At 42.5% G+C, this 17,873-nt stretch overlaps 2 protein-coding genes across 5 annotated transcripts in view; one reads left to right on the top strand and one right to left on the bottom strand.

Annotated features, from left to right (window-relative positions):
* The first annotated feature begins 5,964 nt into the window (after nt 1-5,964).
* Nucleotides 5,965-8,329, top strand: LOC125308470 (vitelline membrane outer layer protein 1-like). Its single transcript, XM_048265013.1, has 4 exons — nt 5,965-6,240; nt 7,233-7,369; nt 7,881-7,993; nt 8,179-8,329. The coding sequence occupies exons 1-4, from the start codon at nt 6,093-6,095 to the stop codon at nt 8,327-8,329; spliced, it is 549 nt and encodes a 182-aa protein (XP_048120970.1). The 5' UTR covers nt 5,965-6,092.
* A 3,119-nt stretch (nt 8,330-11,448) lies between these two features.
* mlf1 (myeloid leukemia factor 1) overlaps nt 11,449-17,873 on the bottom strand; it is a 17,841-nt gene continuing 11,416 nt past the window's right edge. For all 4 annotated transcript variants that reach the window (XM_048265528.1, XM_048265527.1, XM_048265529.1 and 1 more), the window contains 5 exons: nt 15,036-15,122; nt 14,640-14,768; nt 14,180-14,339; nt 12,994-13,135; nt 11,449-12,680 (listed from right to left, as the gene is read on the bottom strand). In XM_048265528.1, the coding sequence (XP_048121485.1) occupies nt 12,602-12,680; nt 12,994-13,135; nt 14,180-14,339; nt 14,640-14,768; nt 15,036-15,122 (597 nt within the window). In that variant the 3' untranslated portion in view covers nt 11,449-12,601. The remainder of the gene's footprint in view (nt 12,681-12,993; nt 13,136-14,179; nt 14,340-14,639; nt 14,769-15,035; nt 15,123-17,873) is intronic.

Here is a 17,873-nt window from a genome sequence, read left to right as displayed (position 1 = left end):
ATACTGTAATAATAATAATGTAGGCACATATCAACATAATATACAAAAATGCAAATAAGACATAGGATTGGGATGTAAAGAACACATGGATTGGGATGGAGAGTGCAAAGTAATAGTGCCTGCCAAAGGTTAGGAGGCTAAAGGGAGTGTGTGCTCTCAGGATGTGTAATCTGTAATTGTCAAGTACCCCTAAAACAAATACAGTATTTGTTAACATTAGAAATTAAAATGAAATGTTTGTCAATAAGTCAACAACAGTAAGAATGAGTAGCTTCGGACATAGAAGAGAAAAAATGAAGTGTCAAGTGCAAGTGGTGTTTGGCCCATATCTGTGAAACAAATTGAGTGGAAGTGAGTGTGTGTGGGGTGGGGTAACCAGTTAAATGTGTGTATGATCTGTTTTCTTCACAGGTCTTCATGAGGAGGAAGGCCTGTGGGGTAAGTTCTGTCAAGGACTCCTAGAAGATGTGCAAATCTGATCCCAGACCATGTTTACCTAGAAGATCAGCTGCAGGATTAAAACAATTAGGTAAACCATTTACAGGTAACATTAGTCAGCTTAGATACAGTTGTGATGGAACGCACACACCACAGATCTGGTGTCAATATGGTTGTAAAATGCATTGAATGTCTTGTATAGTTTAATTGTGTTTGCGTGTGTGTGTATACTAATTAACTCATTATATATATATATATATATATATATATATATATATATATATATATATATATATATATATATATATATAATTGAAGCTTTGAATAAATCGAAGTTTTGTTAACCATGTTAAGACAGTTCTAAATAGAAAATACAAATAAAGTCCTTTTATAAACCTAACACTTGTGTCAGTGTCTCTTTATTCTTGTTTTAGTAGAATGTTATCGTGTTGTTAGCATATGTTTGTTTAGGAGTGCCATCTAAACTGGATTAACAGGGGTGTTAGTATGTGTTGGTGTAGGACTGCCATCTAAACTGGACCAACATGGTTGTTAAGTTAGACTGTAGGAGATTCCTACTAGAAATTTGTTCTCTGCATTTTATCCATCCGGGGGCACACACACTCAGAGCAACAAGCTCACTAGAAGCACACAGAAAAGCAGACATCATCAGCTTGTCTGTATTACATGTATAGCTTTTCTCTTCCCTCCCCACAATCGATTTTGCTTATTCAGAGTCTTCTAATTAAGACATCCCATATTTACCTATGCATCCTCAAGAGAACCTTTAGGGAACCTTGAGGGAACGTTCATAGAAGGTTAGCTGAAGGTAAAAAAAAGAACCTTTAGGGAACATTCCCTAAAGGTTAGCTGAAGGTTAACAAAAAATAACCTTAAGAGAACCTTTAGGGAACGTTCCCTAAAGGTTCTTTAAAAGTTCGAAATATTTACCTTAAGGGAACCTTTAGGGAACGTTCCCTAAAGGTTATGTGTTTGCTGGGCATCTTCCATCTTCTTTCGTTCTGTTCCATTCCATTCGTCAGTGCGTATTGTTTAGTTTCCGGTCTGGCTAGATCGGTGTGATGTTGTAGTTGTTCTAACGTTACTAGTTGTTGCAACAGCATGTGAAAAAACTACAAGGTTTGTTACACCAAAATGAACGTTAATCTCGCGATAAAAAAATTGACTCCGTTAAAATAGGTTTCCGTTAATGCCGTTAATAACGCGTTTAACTGACAGCACTAGTAAACGATCCTCACTGAAAATGTCGCTCTCTGCATTTCCACATTCAGTTCTCAATTTCAAAATATACTATTCAAATGTATTTCTCAATACAATTGATCACATTCAACAATTCAAATGAAAAATATTCAGATTCATCAACATTTATTCCATATAACTTCTACTCCATATGCCTGTGCACAGAGTACATCTACAGTACAGTCACATTAGTTTGTGGTAGGAACGCGAAGGATGGAGCTCAAGATACCCAAATAGGGTGTGTGGTTTTCCAAGTCAATGTGGAGGGGCCACAAGGAGTGGGTGATGACTCTGCTCTCAATGATGTTCGGATGATCTGTTGTTAACAAGACTACCTCTCATCTGCAGACATAAACACACTCCAAGTTAATTGCTTTCTTCTATCGTCATTTTTCTTTTGCAACAAGGGTTGTAGTAAACAGACATTTTGGCCACATGGCCAACATAGATAACATAAAAAGTAAAAAAGCAGACAAGGTGTCTCTCCTTGCCCCCCTCTCTATCCCCGTTTGCCAAAACAACCTGTCCACCTTCACTGACAGGTGAAGTGATGGTTCACCGTCAAACTTGAAAAATAGCAGTCCACAAATCATCATAAATCAGTCCCATAGCCTAACAGTACTCTTTTCTCAGTAATAAAATGATGGGACAAAATTCAATTTTAGTTCATCACAATCATCCAAAAATCAGTTCAGTGATAACAAAGAATAACAGTCACAATGTCACAAGAATATTCCACCATCAAAACTAAACAGCTTCAGAGGCACAACACTGCAGTAGTCAGATCAGGAACAAGTCAGCTACCACAGATTAAGGGACAGAGGGCGAAAAAAGAAATGCTGATGACACCATCTGGTGGACAAAACCAGTATCACAGTGTCAGAGTTGTGACAGGAACACCTACTGAATGACATGAGGAATCCACATGGACAATTTGTCCAGTCTTGTTAAAGCCAAGTTACAGAAACAACTTTATAAGGGCAGTTCCAGCATTATGGATGTGACAAGTTGGACTCATATTGGTAAACAAAATGTCTTAGAGCAGGGGTCCCCAACCTTTTATGTACCATGGACCGGTTTGATTCCCATTTTTCTTTCACGGACCGGGGGGAGGGGGGGGTTAGGGGTTCGGGGGTTCCATGTTCCATATGTGTTGTGCATGCATTACTTGAAAAGAACTAGCAGGACAAGTGTCATGTCAAGTCAAGTTTTTATTTCTATAGCACATTTAACAAACAACAGCAGTTGACCCAAGGTGCTTCCCAGCAAAAAGATTATGGCAGAGTACAAAGATACATAGACTCAGTGCCTCACAGTTAAAACAATAAATAAAAAGGGGGACTAGCAAAACAATCAAAAATAATATATAGGCTTAGTTAGACTAAGGGGTCAAAAAATCTACAAAAAAACCAAAAAAAACAATATATTTATATTTTTTGACATTTTTTGTGTGTGTGTTTTGTGGGTTTATATATATAAACAGTAAGGCTAAAGGGGTAAAACACATAGCAGTAAAGTGAAGTGAGACAATAAAAAACATGTAAATGTTCTCCCAAAACAGGGTTCTAATCAAGGTGGGGCATTATGTATTTGAATAGGCCTAACTATTGAGTTTCCTAATGAAAGGCTCTACAATATTTTATTAAAAAAAAAGAGTGTATAGAATAGAAAGAATAGTCAAAATAAAATACCAGTAAGTCTTTGTTCTGTGTGATAACCACATTGCCACAAACTACATACTGTATTGAGCAGTTTATGCTTAATGACTCTCCCTTTATGCAAGCAAACCTGTCTCACCTGTGTTTAGTCGTTAAAGGAGCGATTTGTTAGCCTGTCGGGCCATCCTTTATCATTGAAATGTATAGTCTGGAATCGACCCATTCACCTCGCTTAATCCAAGGGGCGGGCAGAGAATTGTCTTTCAAACTGCCTAAGCATGCAATAGGCCAGCGCTACGACCAATCAGAACAAAGAGCAGGATGACGTGGCCAAAGCAAAACGGCAAATACATCCTTCTTCGAAAGGAATGACTTAAGTGCATTGTGTTGCTCAACTTTCAAAAAAGCACGTCCAACTCCTCCAAAGTTGATGCCAACGCCGATTCAAACAACCGCTGTTCGTTCACCATAGCCACCTTCCTTGTTGTTCACCGTCGCAGGACTGTCGTCATCCTGTTAAGCCCGCCTTAAGACTCTAACAAAATAGAGCGCTGTGATTGGATGACGTCCACGGCGTCAGCCAATAGAAATCCCTATGGTTGGCTACTAGACGTACAGGCTGAGCAAATTAATTTGCCACTGCTAGGGTGCATCTAGATTTCTAGGCTAGCAATTTGTAGGATTGTTACCAAACGTTCTGTAGGCCAAAATCAAAACACTAGTGAACGTTCTCAAGACTACCAGACACGAGCCTCTTATGGGTTGCCAGATGTAATGCAGACTTAGTAACCAACGTAACATATTTAGTTGAAGTTAGCGATGCAAATGAAGTTTAGCCTAGGCTACCTGTCGTGGAGAAATATGGTCAGACTTGATATTCTTCATTTGACAAAGACGTCGCCATCTCAAGAAGCTCCTCCGACGTCCACTTAATTTGTTTCTTGTTTTAATTTTGGAAATTTGCCTGCCTCTCGTAGGCTACTCGTTCACTACAACTGACAGCTGTTGACAGTTGGCCTTTGCTAATTTGGCAACCCAAATAGGAGGATGCGCCGCCAGCACATTATTAATACGCTATTCTAGAATTCATCGTTCAAAGCATAAACGAAAATTCCAAGAGATTCCGTCCCGTAACTCAATTTTTTTCACCTGTTTTAAGGGGGTTTACGGGTTATAGTAATGTTGTCAAATAAGCCATTACTTCAATTCATCGCGTTTCCTTACTCTCTGACGACATATTGTGATACATTTTGGAATGGTTACTATTTATTTTCCATTATGTCCTACATACTGGTCCTTTAACCTTTATTAGTTGGAGTATTTAAAGTACCTCTAACAGTGCCTCTTGCTAAGTTCCTGAGACTGTGGTTCTTTGTAATTTCTAAGTTATCAAGTAAAGGCCTTGGACCTCCCTCGACTGTTCTTTGACTGCATTTTGGGGTCCTGGTAGACCATCAGCTTTGGCTACAGTGAAAAGAGCCTCTAGTGGTCGAACCCTTAATCTGCCATGACATTCTATAATGCATTTGTAAGGTCTGAAGAGATTTTTGAATAGCCCAAACAACCATGCATGTAATGCATGGAATCCAGTCAACGACAGTGCGACAGAAGCAATCCTACCAGTGTTTGCCCAATTATCTTAGTCATTGGCTTTCTTTGGTAGTGGCTCCATCATACATCCTTAATTGTAATAGTGACATGGAATTGCTATTTGCTTGCTTTATTTTCTTATGTTTGGCTTACATGACATTTCAACCTGTTGGTCTTCCTCAGATTGACTCTGATTCACTAATTGGCCCTGTTTGAGCTTTATTGCACAATCTTGGTCAGTCCAGTATTGCACTGTTCTAACATTCATGGACTCTCCCATGCTGCAGAACTACCCACTGGCCTTGTTTCCTTTCTATTACACAACCTTGGTCAACCCAATTTTGCCCTGATTTCATGTTTGAACATGATCTCCTCGTCATTATCAGTTGCGCAACACAGCAGGGTGCTGCACCATGCACTGTATTGGCATGTGGGACTCCCCCAAATCACTGGATCACCAGTGAGAGATGCAGCAATTGCTGCAGGGGCCAGGGAGCTTGGAAGTGTTGGATTCTCTGGTTGTTGCGTTGTGTTTTAGTTCTAATGTCTGTATTGAAGATAGTCAATAAAGCTTGACGACGGGATCAGGATCGGCGATTAGATGATGATTTATTTTAGATGGTACAATAATGAATAACAGAACACAGGCTAAGTCTCAAACAGTAAAACTGTGCAGAGTCTAACAGTTGTGGTTGTTATTAGAAGCGGCTGCCGAGCCTTCCGACAGAAGATGCTCCTCGGGTCGCTTCCTCGATCCATCTCCAAGTCAAAACCTAAGACAAAGCCTGTTATACTAAAACATACAAACGTCAATCATGCCAACGTGGCAGGTGCCAACCAGTGTACACAACCCGGCCCTGGCCAGATGGAGATACTAGCCCGAATAGGCAGACATGCTGTCTCCCTTGGCCCATGTTATCACTGATGTTCCTCGGATATTCCTAAACATCGGCCTGTATGACCTTCATGCTGGTACACAGGCCTAAGGCACAGTTATGTACAATAATATGGACCTCTCCCTGTTGTATACTACACACAGAAGTAACATATGAACACATCAGAATACAGTAAGAATACCCCAGAATTCTACAGGAGGCAGGCCTGATTTCACTATAAAGAAGGTGGCAACCAAAGCACAACCTCAGAATGATCAGAACCTGCTCGGCATTCCCATCTCAGAACCGTTCAATCAGAACTCTGCGGCAGCTACTCACCATAACAGCCAGTCTGGTCAGGAAGAGTCGACTAGTCATGGCCAAGCCAGTGTACCGAAGGGCAGAACTATGGCAGATGGGTAAGTTATCTTTTTTCACTGCTCTTGACTGCTCTTTCACCATCTTTCTTTTTCTCTTTATGTATTCATATATATTTTATACACCAGCATAACATGGTCAAGTTCCTCATTTCTCCAAAGAACTGTTTTACCCTGAGACTCTTTTTTGCCGAAGCACCACCATTGAAAAAGCTGTTGGTAGCAACGGCTAACTAGCGCAAGATTTTGGAGTGCAGGGGACAAGCCGAGATGGGCTATGAGACATCCGTTCACACTCGGTATCATGTTTCAATACACTTTAGGTCAATATCACACCGGAATTCTCCTTTAATGAAACTTAAAGCGGCTCGAGGGCCGGAATTACAAACAAGAGCTATCGCACTCAGACAAACTCCCATAGAGTAAACAAGACCAGACAACACGCGAGACAACAGAAGCAGGCTTTATACACCATAAACAGGTGCACAAAATTAAACAATTAGGGAACTCAAAGTGGAAGTGAAAGCAAAGACCCGGACTAGTACTCCGGGGACATGGAGCGCTAAAAACTGACAGCCGTTGTCAAGTTTAACATGAATTTATAATGTCTCTTTGCCACTCAGCGTTCTATCAAGAAAGTGATGTAAATGCAGTCCCACTATATCGTCCAAACACATTCGGTTATGGAGTCAACATTCCATTATAGTTAATTGCAATAAAGCCTTTAAAAATGCCCTTCTTGAAAAATGAAATAATGTTTAAGCTACATTAACAATAGGGAAACTTGAGGAACATTGTCAACACTATTTAAAAGTATTTTATAATCTATCCGATTAATAAAACCCTTATTCTAAAAACAATGAAATTTGTTGCAATTGCAAAATCACTTTGCCTTTCAACTGGGGATCCATTCCAACTTACAGTGTTGTTTTTGCCTGTATTCCATGTAGATTTAGTGCATCTATTGATCACCATGTACAGATTCTTTCTTCCAGTCATGACAATAACAACTGCAAACCTTCCTGTACACACAGGTCTGCTCATCTTGTCCCTGGTGTCTCACTCTGAGGGATCTACAATCATTAAAGTTGAAAACGGAGGAGGTTGGGGTGGCTGGCATGGATTTCAGATGTGTCCTAAGGACTTTTATGCTAATGGATTCAGCATGAGGGTGAGACTCACTCTACTCCAACATCCAGGATTTTAAGAAATTAGTTATTATTCACCATCTCCCCCATAAGATGATACATACCCTTCTCTTCTCTGTGCATGCAGTAGCTCAGTCTGAGGCACCCACCGTTCACATAACTTAGCCTAGTTCATTAAGGTGGGCAGTAACTCTGGAGGAGATGGTGGATAAGCTAATTTCCCAAAATGTTGGCATGTTCCTTTAAGTTGGGGAACTTTCACCAGAGAGGCTTGAAATGGACCAGAAATCAAGGACGTTTTTTATTTCACCATGTTATGGGTTTTCCCAGATCCCAAAAATGACTGTTTGGGCTGCCAGTGTTTAAGTTGCATTCATGACATGTCAAAAATCCCATCCTTGATTACAAAATATGGCACAAAATGTACACAAAAGGAGGAGATTTCAGTAATTGACTTGTACAGACTTTCTCCTTGCAAGATAGCGTTGACTGGAACTAAAACAACTGGCTAACTGACAAACTCCTGTCCCTTAGGTGGACAGGCATGTAGGAGGACGCCGTGATGACAGATCTCTTAATGGAATCCGTCTGTTCTGCAAACATATAACTTATCCAATCGATGATATAGTGGTGGAATCACCAGGATAGTAAGTATCCTAGATCATATCATTATATAATTAGCTTTTTTTCAATACAATCAACTCAATTCCTGTTCAAATTAAATCCTAAAAATGCAAATGTTGTGTGTGTGTGTGTGTGTGTGTGTGTGTGTGTGTGTGTGTGTGTGTGTGTCTGTCTGTCTGTCTGTCTGTCTGTCTGTCTATATGACTAGCTGGGGGATTTGGACCTCAAAGCAACTTTGTGCATCTGGATATCTGGATTCCTTCCAACTGCGTGTGGAGGGCCCTCAGGGCAGAGGAGACGACACAGCCGTTCAACAGCATGAACGTCCACTGCAGCAATGGAGATATTCTCCATGGTGAGGGCGAAGGTTGGGGAAACTGGGGCAGATGGAGCTCAAGATGCCCAAATGGAGTGTGTGGTTTCAAGGTCAGGGAGGAGAGCCCACAAGGAGGGGGTGACGACACCGCCCTCAATGATGTTCAGATGATCTGTTGTTAGGAAGAATAGCTTTCCTCTGCAGACAAAGATCAGGCAGATCAGGCATGCCGTTATGGATGGGCCTAGGCCCGCCCACTTCTTTTCAACAGGCCCAGCCAAAACTTTTCTTCAAAAAAATAATAAACTTTTAATAATATATTTTAATTTTGTCAATAATTATTAAAAATAAAAAGGAAATAATTTCATAATTTGTGCTAAAATAGTCTAAATGTTTAGTTTACAAAACTGTTTTAAAAAGCTGGTCATATGTTGATGTTTCTGAAGTTCAGCAGACAATGCCAAATACGTGAGGCTCTGGGTCGGATGTAGATGCATAGATAAAGATACAGAGCAGGTATACACACAGCTCTCATGTCTGAGGATGGGCAAGGGCCTGAAATGACAAAAGAAACAGACCACATTACTCCAATACAAGTCATTGAATTGACTTTAAAGCACTGCTGTGTGTATAGAAATTACTAACTGGACCAAATTACCTATCAGACATGCTTCAGCAGTATACACTCCTTCCAGACCTCTCAATCTAGACCTCTAAATCTATACTTACTGTAGCACCAAACTGTTCTCAGATAATTTCTGCTGATCAAATGCATTTCCTGTTATCACATATTCTTTGTAGCCTACTTGTACTCTGCACAATGACAATAAAGTTTAATCTAATCTAATCTGAGTTACACATTTTGAGTCTGCCATTATTCATTATTATTTGAATTATTATTTTTTATTATTCATTGTTTATCTTGTACTTTACTTTTTAAACATGTTTAAATGTTGCCTTTTTCTGCTTTTATGTATTACTTTACTACTTCTACTTTTATGTAAAGTACATTTAATTACCCTTGTGTATGAAATGTGCCATATAAATAAATATACTCAACTTGACATGGTGGTAAAAAAACATTATAGGCTACTCTGGGAGCAGCATACAGCAGCATGTACTATCCTGATACTCTACTTCTCCATTTTCCTCACTGATGTATACATCTGTCCTGCGTATGATTTAAAGATCACATGGATTAATTGAGTATTTAACCTTTTTCTCTGATGGTAACATTGGAAGTATGGAACTTCAACAACATGCTCAGGTGCTATTTTACAAGCCTATTTTACAACCGAATTAGACAGGGCAATACAATATAATTGAATAATCACCTCTCACAGGGACGAAGATGTGTGCAATGCAGACGTTTTGTCTTCTACACATTTGTAATCTGCCTTGATTTTTGCTTCTCCAGAGCCGTAGGCGAACGTCAGAGGGCTCCAGCAACTGGAATCTCAACTCTAAGATGGGGATCACATTAGCCAGCGGCAGGTTTCCTATTGTTCTCTATGGTTCGGCAGCGTAACGGTGGCAACTCTGGCGTAACGCTAGCATTGAATAAGCTGAGTGTTGAATTTGGTTCAACTTTCAAAGCGCAACGCGAGCGTATTCAAAGTGTAACTTTCGCCAAAATGCATCCTAGGCTGTTTTTGTTAATGTACCGGAGTCAAATACGTCCGAAGAGTTTACTAAAAGAAAGGTTTTAAAACTGGGCGTAGATTTAGGGTGGGACGCTCATGACTAGTCCTAACCAATATTTTAAGATGACAAAATTGTCCCCACCAAAATCTTAGCGAACTCATTTGTGCTGCTGATCATTCCGACAGCCAGCACGACAGTACAAGAAACGTCGTCATTTCATTGGCTGAAAAACCGAGGGGGCGGGGGAAGGGTTATCTGACACGCATGCTACACACTGGTAGTCAAGCGAGCAGGTGTGTCAACGACAACGGTAGGCTAAGTTACCAGGGCTGTCTGTCAATACATAGGCCTACCCCATGAAAGGCCAGAGTGAAACATTTTGATATTCCCTTTTCCCTTCAGCATACATACAAACCCCTTTTTGTAGTGTGTAGATCAGCTATGCCACCCAAGAAGAAGAAAGGGGACATACAAAGCTTTTTCATAAGCAAAATATCTAGCCACACAAGCTGTGGTAGTGGTAATTATGCAGATTATATTATGTGGAAAAATAGTATTACTGGTGATAGCATATGTTACCCAGGATATTGTTAAGATAAACCTAGCTTCTGTAATCTTTCAACCAAGGTCAGGAGTATTGATTAGGGGTGTGCAGCACGGTCGCATAGAAGTCGCGCTATCACAATAGATGCTATTACCAAGTCACTGAATGTTAATTAGCCTACCTTAAGTTAGAATCTTGGAAGTCACAATAAACATTGGATCTGGACATTTTCCGTTTCTATTCTGTTTATGTTATGTATTTCTGAGTGTAGCCTACACAATGCAGAGAAATAAAAGGGAGACCCAAATTCGTTTGAAGGACTGTCATTGCATTGTTATGACACATGCTGTAAAAACGTGTTGGCAATGTGAATAAGTTAACACTGTTGGTTATTCAAATATAATGAATCATTATTTGATGAATAATATCCAAATAACACTATCATATACAATATGGTAGGAGGGTTAAACTCGCTAGCCAAAGGATAGGCTACAAAATGAATGAACCACTTTGTATGCAGGAAAGACAGCATCAAACCACTGTTACACTGCTTTTGTAGCCGCGAAAACACTTCCTCTAGGTGTTCAAAATGCAACATTTGGTGTATCTATGGTGGCAGAAAAGACTACCACATTGTCAAGGTATAAAAGAACAGATTGGTAATGACTGTCCCCAAACATGCGCTCCATGAGACGCTGAAAGGTTCTAGGAGCATACCCGCTTGCGAGGTCCAACTTGGAGAACCACCTCGCCCCAGACAGGGCATCCAAACAGTCCTGAATTCGGATGGCCACTTGCAACCTTTGACGTCTGCACGTGTTTATACAGCTTCAGACTGTTCCGTTCTCTCTGCGCCGTCTCACATTACATCCACCTTGGATCGTGTTGATGACGGTTTAGAGTGGGTGAGTCTCAGACTCTTGACTTCACCTCACACATCAGTCCTATCCCAAAACACACACACACACACACACTTCAGCAAACAGTGTTATTTATTCAGTGACATGTATTACATTTCACATTCTTGAAGAAAAAAAAAAGTAACACAAATTAGCGCGAGGAGATGGACGAGGACGACTGTGTGTGTACATCAGGGCCATGGCTGACGTCCGCCCACAGAGAACCTGCATCCAGAGAGCGGCCGGCTGTGGCCCAGATCTGGCCCCGACATGGCACTGAACCGGCAGGGATGCGCACCAGTTTGGGGCAGGTCTGCACCAGCAGCAACAGCTATGAGGGTATTAGCTTTAACTCGCATACAACATACAGCAACATAAAATGGCATAACCATCAACATAAAATGCCATAGCCATCAACATAAAATACCATAGCCAGAAAATAAAATGTCATAGCCATCACATTTCCTGATGAACACAGACGTTATTATAATATAAAAAGGGTATTTCTGAGGGACATTTTTTTATAAACATTACAGCAAGAATCACACTCCGCAGAATAGACTCTTCACAATCATAAACTGTATACATTCAGAATAATAATAATTTCTAAGTGCATCTTTGAACAAACACATAATGTATATAAATAAGCATCTTCTTTTTTTGTTGAACTCAACATCTTTTAAAAAATGCAACGCTCCAATCCAGTTCTGTAAAAATCACAAAAGTGAGTGCTCGACTGGACGAATATGGTCTCGGATCAACAAAGTGAGATTTCTTTGCTGGTAGTTCGCCTACAGTGGTTTTTCACTTCACTATTAGAGCTACATTGTTCACACAAATACAAATGGAAACTCTCAGAGGTCCAGTCAGACTGATTTGGGTCACTTCTTTGTGTTGTTGAAATGGAGAATCAACTGAGAACTGAATCTTCAATCGTCAAATTAAAAGTCTTGGAGTGGAGATTAAGAGAGTAACTAGGGCATCTACACACAGGCCATAGAATGGCTGGCACCACACGTGTGTGTGTGAGTCTGTGTGTGTGCATGTTTGTGTGTGTGTGTGTGTGTGTGTGTGTGTGTGTGTGAGACGTGTTTGTGTGTGTGTGTGTGTGTGTGTGTGTGTGTGTGAGTGTGTGGACACCAGAGGAGCAGGCTTGGGGGAGTCAGACACATGAGACACAGAAGCACCAGAGGATTGCTGCTACCGATCACACGAGTGTTTTATTGGCTCAGGGCTCCTGCACACCAGGCCGCTGCACTTTGATCTCGTGGATGTGGGTCTTCGTCCCCTCCACTTTAGGGCTTTTCCTGCAGATACACACACACAAAACAAAGAAACATTCAAACAAACTAAACTAACTTAAAGTTGAATTCTTATTATTTTATTTTTTTTTCATTTATTATACTTTCAATCTTCACTGACATTTATCAACAACACCACACATAATTCTGAAAGCTTCCTTTAGTCTGGTATGTGTATGTGAAGAACAGCTCTAGTTGCTATGCAACACAATAGCTGATAAGGGGATGTTTTCTCTGCCTCTCCTTATTTATCTATGGTCACGTGATTACTCCTGGTCATGTGACCTGTGTTAGTGTTGCAGGGATTGTGATTGGCCACCTGGCGTTGTCGGGGGCGGCGATGGCAGCTCGGTGAACGGTGCGGGCTCTGGGTTTGGACGCCTCGATGCTGGCCAGGGGCGCCACGGGCTGGAACTTCGATACCTCCTTCTGCCACTCCTCGTCAAACTCCTCCGCCTCAGCTGTGGGGTCAGAGGTCAAAGGGGAAAAGTCAGAGGTCAGGACAGCCTTGGGCATCCCCATGTTGACCTCAGTACAGTCGGTGGTGCTGACTAATAGTTGATTTACACACCACCACATTTACTCGCTAGCCACAAGGACAGCCCTTATTTTCTCTGTCAATGTCAGAACACCAGTTTAAAAACAGCACATCAGGCATCCATCAACAGGCCACAGTCCACTGACATACCAAAAGTACAGTTTTTTTTAGATAGGCACTTCAAATGACATTACAGTATTAGTACTGATGTTTAGCCACAGACAATTTGCAAGAAGTGCTGCAAGGGTGTTAGATTGAGTGTTCCTCTGGTGCTCTTTAGGGATTCAAATCTCACATTTTACTTTTTTTACACTATTTAAAAAAAAACAAAAAAAAACAATGTCTACGTATTTTGGCATCATAGCCTTCATCAGAGCATGACAAAATTGTACTGATGTTTAGAGAAACAACCCAATTAGTGTATTATTGTTATTACCTGTATACAGTGGCTTTCGACAAGTGTTTAAGCTTCACCCTTGGCCTCACTAATGCTCATTACATAAAGACCACATCTCCTGTCAATTCGCCTTATTCACCCGGGGGCCAGAACGAGGCTAAAGGGTGCACTTGCCATTACACCTCAGTCCAGCAGATGGTGGTAATGCACTCCGTTTGCAAACTGCCAAAAATAAAGCTTACCGAAAAAAAAGGGTTCACTGGCCTGTTCTTCTTCTTCAGTGAGGTGTTTTTAGCAGTTTGCAAACGGAGTGCATTACAACCACCGAGCGTGGTACACAAAATGGGATATTTCAGGCAGTAAAAGCTACATACCTAGGGCTACTGAAAAATGTAAGGTTCATTTAGTTATATTGAAGTATAAAAAACATTGTTGTTTTAAGAATTTTCGAACAAAATGGTTGGTAATTAGCACGTTTACGATATATGAGTAACATGCATTTTAATGTAAAGAACATATCGTTTTTATATCATGTGGCCATAGAAAGCCTTTCCCCACAGATACACTCACACTCGTCCATGTTCTGGAAATCCTGGTTGAACTCGCGCTCGCCGGTCTTGTGGTTGCGTTTCTTCTCGATGACGTGGCCGCGGTCCTGGATGTGGTGGCCGATAGACAACTTCTCCACGCCGCTGTCCGAGTCCTTCAGGCTGCGCCGCGTCTCACTGACCTACACACCGCAGGACAGGGAATCATGGGTAAAAACTACACTGGGACACACACTCCGCAGGACAAGGAATCATGGGTAAAAACTACACTGGCACACACACTCCGCAGGACAAGGAATCATGGGTAAAAACTACACTGGCACACACACTCCGCAGGACAAAGAAATCATGGGTAAAGACACACATACACCCTTCTAGTATCATAGACATAAACTATATCGGCATACACAAACCAATGACAGAACCTACCCCTCCTGTCCCCAAAGAGCCCTCTCCCCATAATAAGAACCCCCCCCTCTTACCCCTCCGGGTGCTCGCCGTGTCTGGCTGTGGGCCTGGAACACCTTGGGCGGCTCGTTGCCCACTTTAGAGTAGGTGGAGATGGAGGAGGAGCTGAACGAGTGGGTGTTGGAGTCTGTCGACAGGTTCTCCTAAAACATGTACATACACACACACGCACACACGCACGCACACACAGAGAGACAAATACATAATTTCACAACAAAACTTTCACAAATAACCTATAACTTTCTGGAATATCAATCATGACAAACAGTTTCATGTACTGGAATGATCACTTTCTCTGGATCCATTACCCGGGCACATTTTGCAATATGAAACACCACAAATAAAAATAAAAGGAGGCAGTTGGACTCCAAGGGGTGGATCGGAGATATTTTGTTTGTCTCCTGACTTACAAAGTTCCTGTGCATCTCGTCCATCCGACTTCGCATGCCCATCATCATGTTGTCCATCATACTGAAGGGGTTCCTCAGATCCATACCCTACTCACATACACACACATACATACATACACACACACACGAATACACACGCAACACACATACACACATTAAAGATGAGATATTAGTATATGCTTTCTCACTTATACATGCACGCACACACACACACACATACATGAATACACACGCCACACACACACACACACACACACACACACACACACACACACACACACGAATACCCACGCCACACACATACACACATTAAAGATAAGATATTAGGGTATGCTTTCTCACTTATACATGCACGAACATACACACACACACACTAGATATTATGAGATGTTTTCTCACTCACTCACACACACACACACACACACACACACACACACATTACACATACACGTTTCTCCTCCACATGTCCACCATCATGTTTTCCAGGCATTAACACATGCAAATGTGCACAAGCACAACAACAACACACAAACACATGGACACACAAAGACACACACACACACACACACAGACACCCCCACATACACACAGACAAATACATGCACACACACAGATACCCCCACATACACACAGACAAATACATGCACACACACAGACACCCCCACATACACACAGACAAATACACACAAACACACGTAGACACCCCACATACACACACACATACAGAGACATCAAATCCATCTATACACCAGTTTGTGTCAGGTGTGTCTGGAGTGGACGCAGACCCAGTCCAGATCTCTCAGCCCTGGTGCTGCTGCCACCTCTGACCAGCCTTCCTCTCCGCCAGCGGTGAACCCAGTGACACAGTTCTGATGCCAAGAGGTCACACCACACAGGAGCAGGACAGAGTGCAGCACGTACCTACACACAGACAAATACATGCACACACACAGACACCCCCACATACACACAGACAAATACACACAAACACACGTAGACACCCCACATACACACACACATACAGAGACATCAAATCCATCTATACACCAGTTTGTGTCAGGTGTGTCTGGAGTGGACGCAGACCCAGTCCAGATCTCTCAGCCCTGGTGCTGCTGCCACCTCTGACCAGCCTTCCTCTCCGCCAGCGGTGAACCCAGTGACACAGTTCTGATGCCAAGAGGTCACACCACACAGGAGCAGGACAGAGTGCAGCACGCACGCACACACACACACATGGACACACACACACACACACACACTCTCACACACAGGCAGACAGGCACACACACTCACACAGGCAGGCAGACAGGCACACACACACACACACACACACACACACTACCAGATGAAACACTGAGTGAAATAGGTGCGCCCTGATATCAGCTGCTGCTACTGTGACACACACCAGACACAGACACACCCCACACACACACACACACACACACACACACACACACACACACACACACACACACTTCAGCAGCTCTTAACACAGCACACATAACTTCTTTGGACCAAAGCACTGCGATCGCTCCGCGGGTCCCTTTGGGTGGCATTTTAAAACGACGGCTCTTGGATCTGTCCTGGGGTCTCTTCAAAGCATTCCCACCTCCTCTGGGTCCAGTGCGACAGCGCGACAGTTCAAAGGGCCCTGGAGCTTACCGCCCCACATGTGAGCAACGCAGATGAGGGACACTGGGGAACATGAGCCGGACTGGACCGGCGAACGTAAAAAAAATACGTGGTCAGCAGCATGGCATCATGGTGTCACACACTTACAGTTTGAAGGAATGGACTGAACGCTTGGTTGACCATAGCAACCACATTGGAGCCAGAGCCTGTGTTGTAAGTGCATTTGGGAGGAAGAGCGTGCATAGCTAACATACTACTGGCCTGGTCTGCACACAAATGTCCATATCTGATTAAATGTGACCATATGCTGTCTATCGTTTTTTTTTTTTTATTGCCAATTGACCACTACTGCATATAATGTAGTGAGGGGTTTACGAACCCGCACACACATACTAGCCTGTCACACCGAGCCGCCTATCTGAGGTACTTTAAGGGCAGACTAATGAAGTTTAGATGACCGCTCAACCCATGCTTGTCTTTGACTTACTGTACACGGGGGCCATATATAATGTCAGCACTTGACCTCCTGGGGAACTTGACTCTATGGGAACCAGACTCCCTGGCTGAATGGACAACATGACTTCGGTGTTGCTACAAACATTGCTATGCTAGTGTTTGACTATAGTGTATGAATATAATGGATTAGGTTCTTTACAGTTTAAACTTCTTGCATTGAATGTATTTTATAAGTAATTCACTTATTTAGGTCTTCAATTGCTAGAAATATTTTTTATATAATAATGACTTCATATCTTCATTAAAACTACATTCGTAATATCCTATGTGCAGTACATAAACTGGTGCTGCCTTTATATGGCATATAGGGTGCATTCCCTTTGATGCTTCCAATGGCTCAGTGTGTCAGTGAGAGTTCAGGACACACACTCTTCTCATGCCTCCACAGCTGGCGCAAAGCTGTGCGCCCGTTGGCAGATTTCTCGCCCAGCGTGCGGGACTCATGCCCCACATGCCAGTTGAGTTTGAACCTGTTCGCAGGGCGGGTCGGGGCAGTGCGGCGCGAAGGTGCGAGTGATGCCACGGGAACGCCACCCCATGCCCGCCGCCGGGCGCGCTCCGGTCGGGGTCAGCGCAGCGCCACACAGATGCCCCGCAGTGCTTGCGGAGCGAAGGGCCAGCTGGGGCAGTTTACAGCCCAGCTGCCCCATGGGGAGGGGCAGAAACAGCAGACATGGCATTAGCAGCCGT

Source organism: Alosa alosa, chromosome 15 (genome assembly GCF_017589495.1).
Source record: "Alosa alosa isolate M-15738 ecotype Scorff River chromosome 15, AALO_Geno_1.1, whole genome shotgun sequence".
Taxonomy (NCBI): Eukaryota; Metazoa; Chordata; class Actinopteri; order Clupeiformes; family Clupeidae; genus Alosa; species Alosa alosa.
This window is presented reverse-complemented; position numbering and strand designations above follow the sequence as displayed.

Coding starts and splice junctions, on each gene's coding strand:
- LOC125308470 (XM_048265013.1), top strand. CDS start 6,093: ATGATCAGAACCTGCTCGGCATTCCCATCTCAGAACCGTTCAATCAGA. Junction 6,241..7,232: donor GGCAGAACTATGGCAGATGG/GTAAGTTATCTT, acceptor CTGTACACACAG/GTCTGCTCATCTTGTCCCTG. Junction 7,994..8,178: donor GTGGTGGAATCACCAGGATA/GTAAGTATCCTA, acceptor CTATATGACTAG/CTGGGGGATTTGGACCTCAA.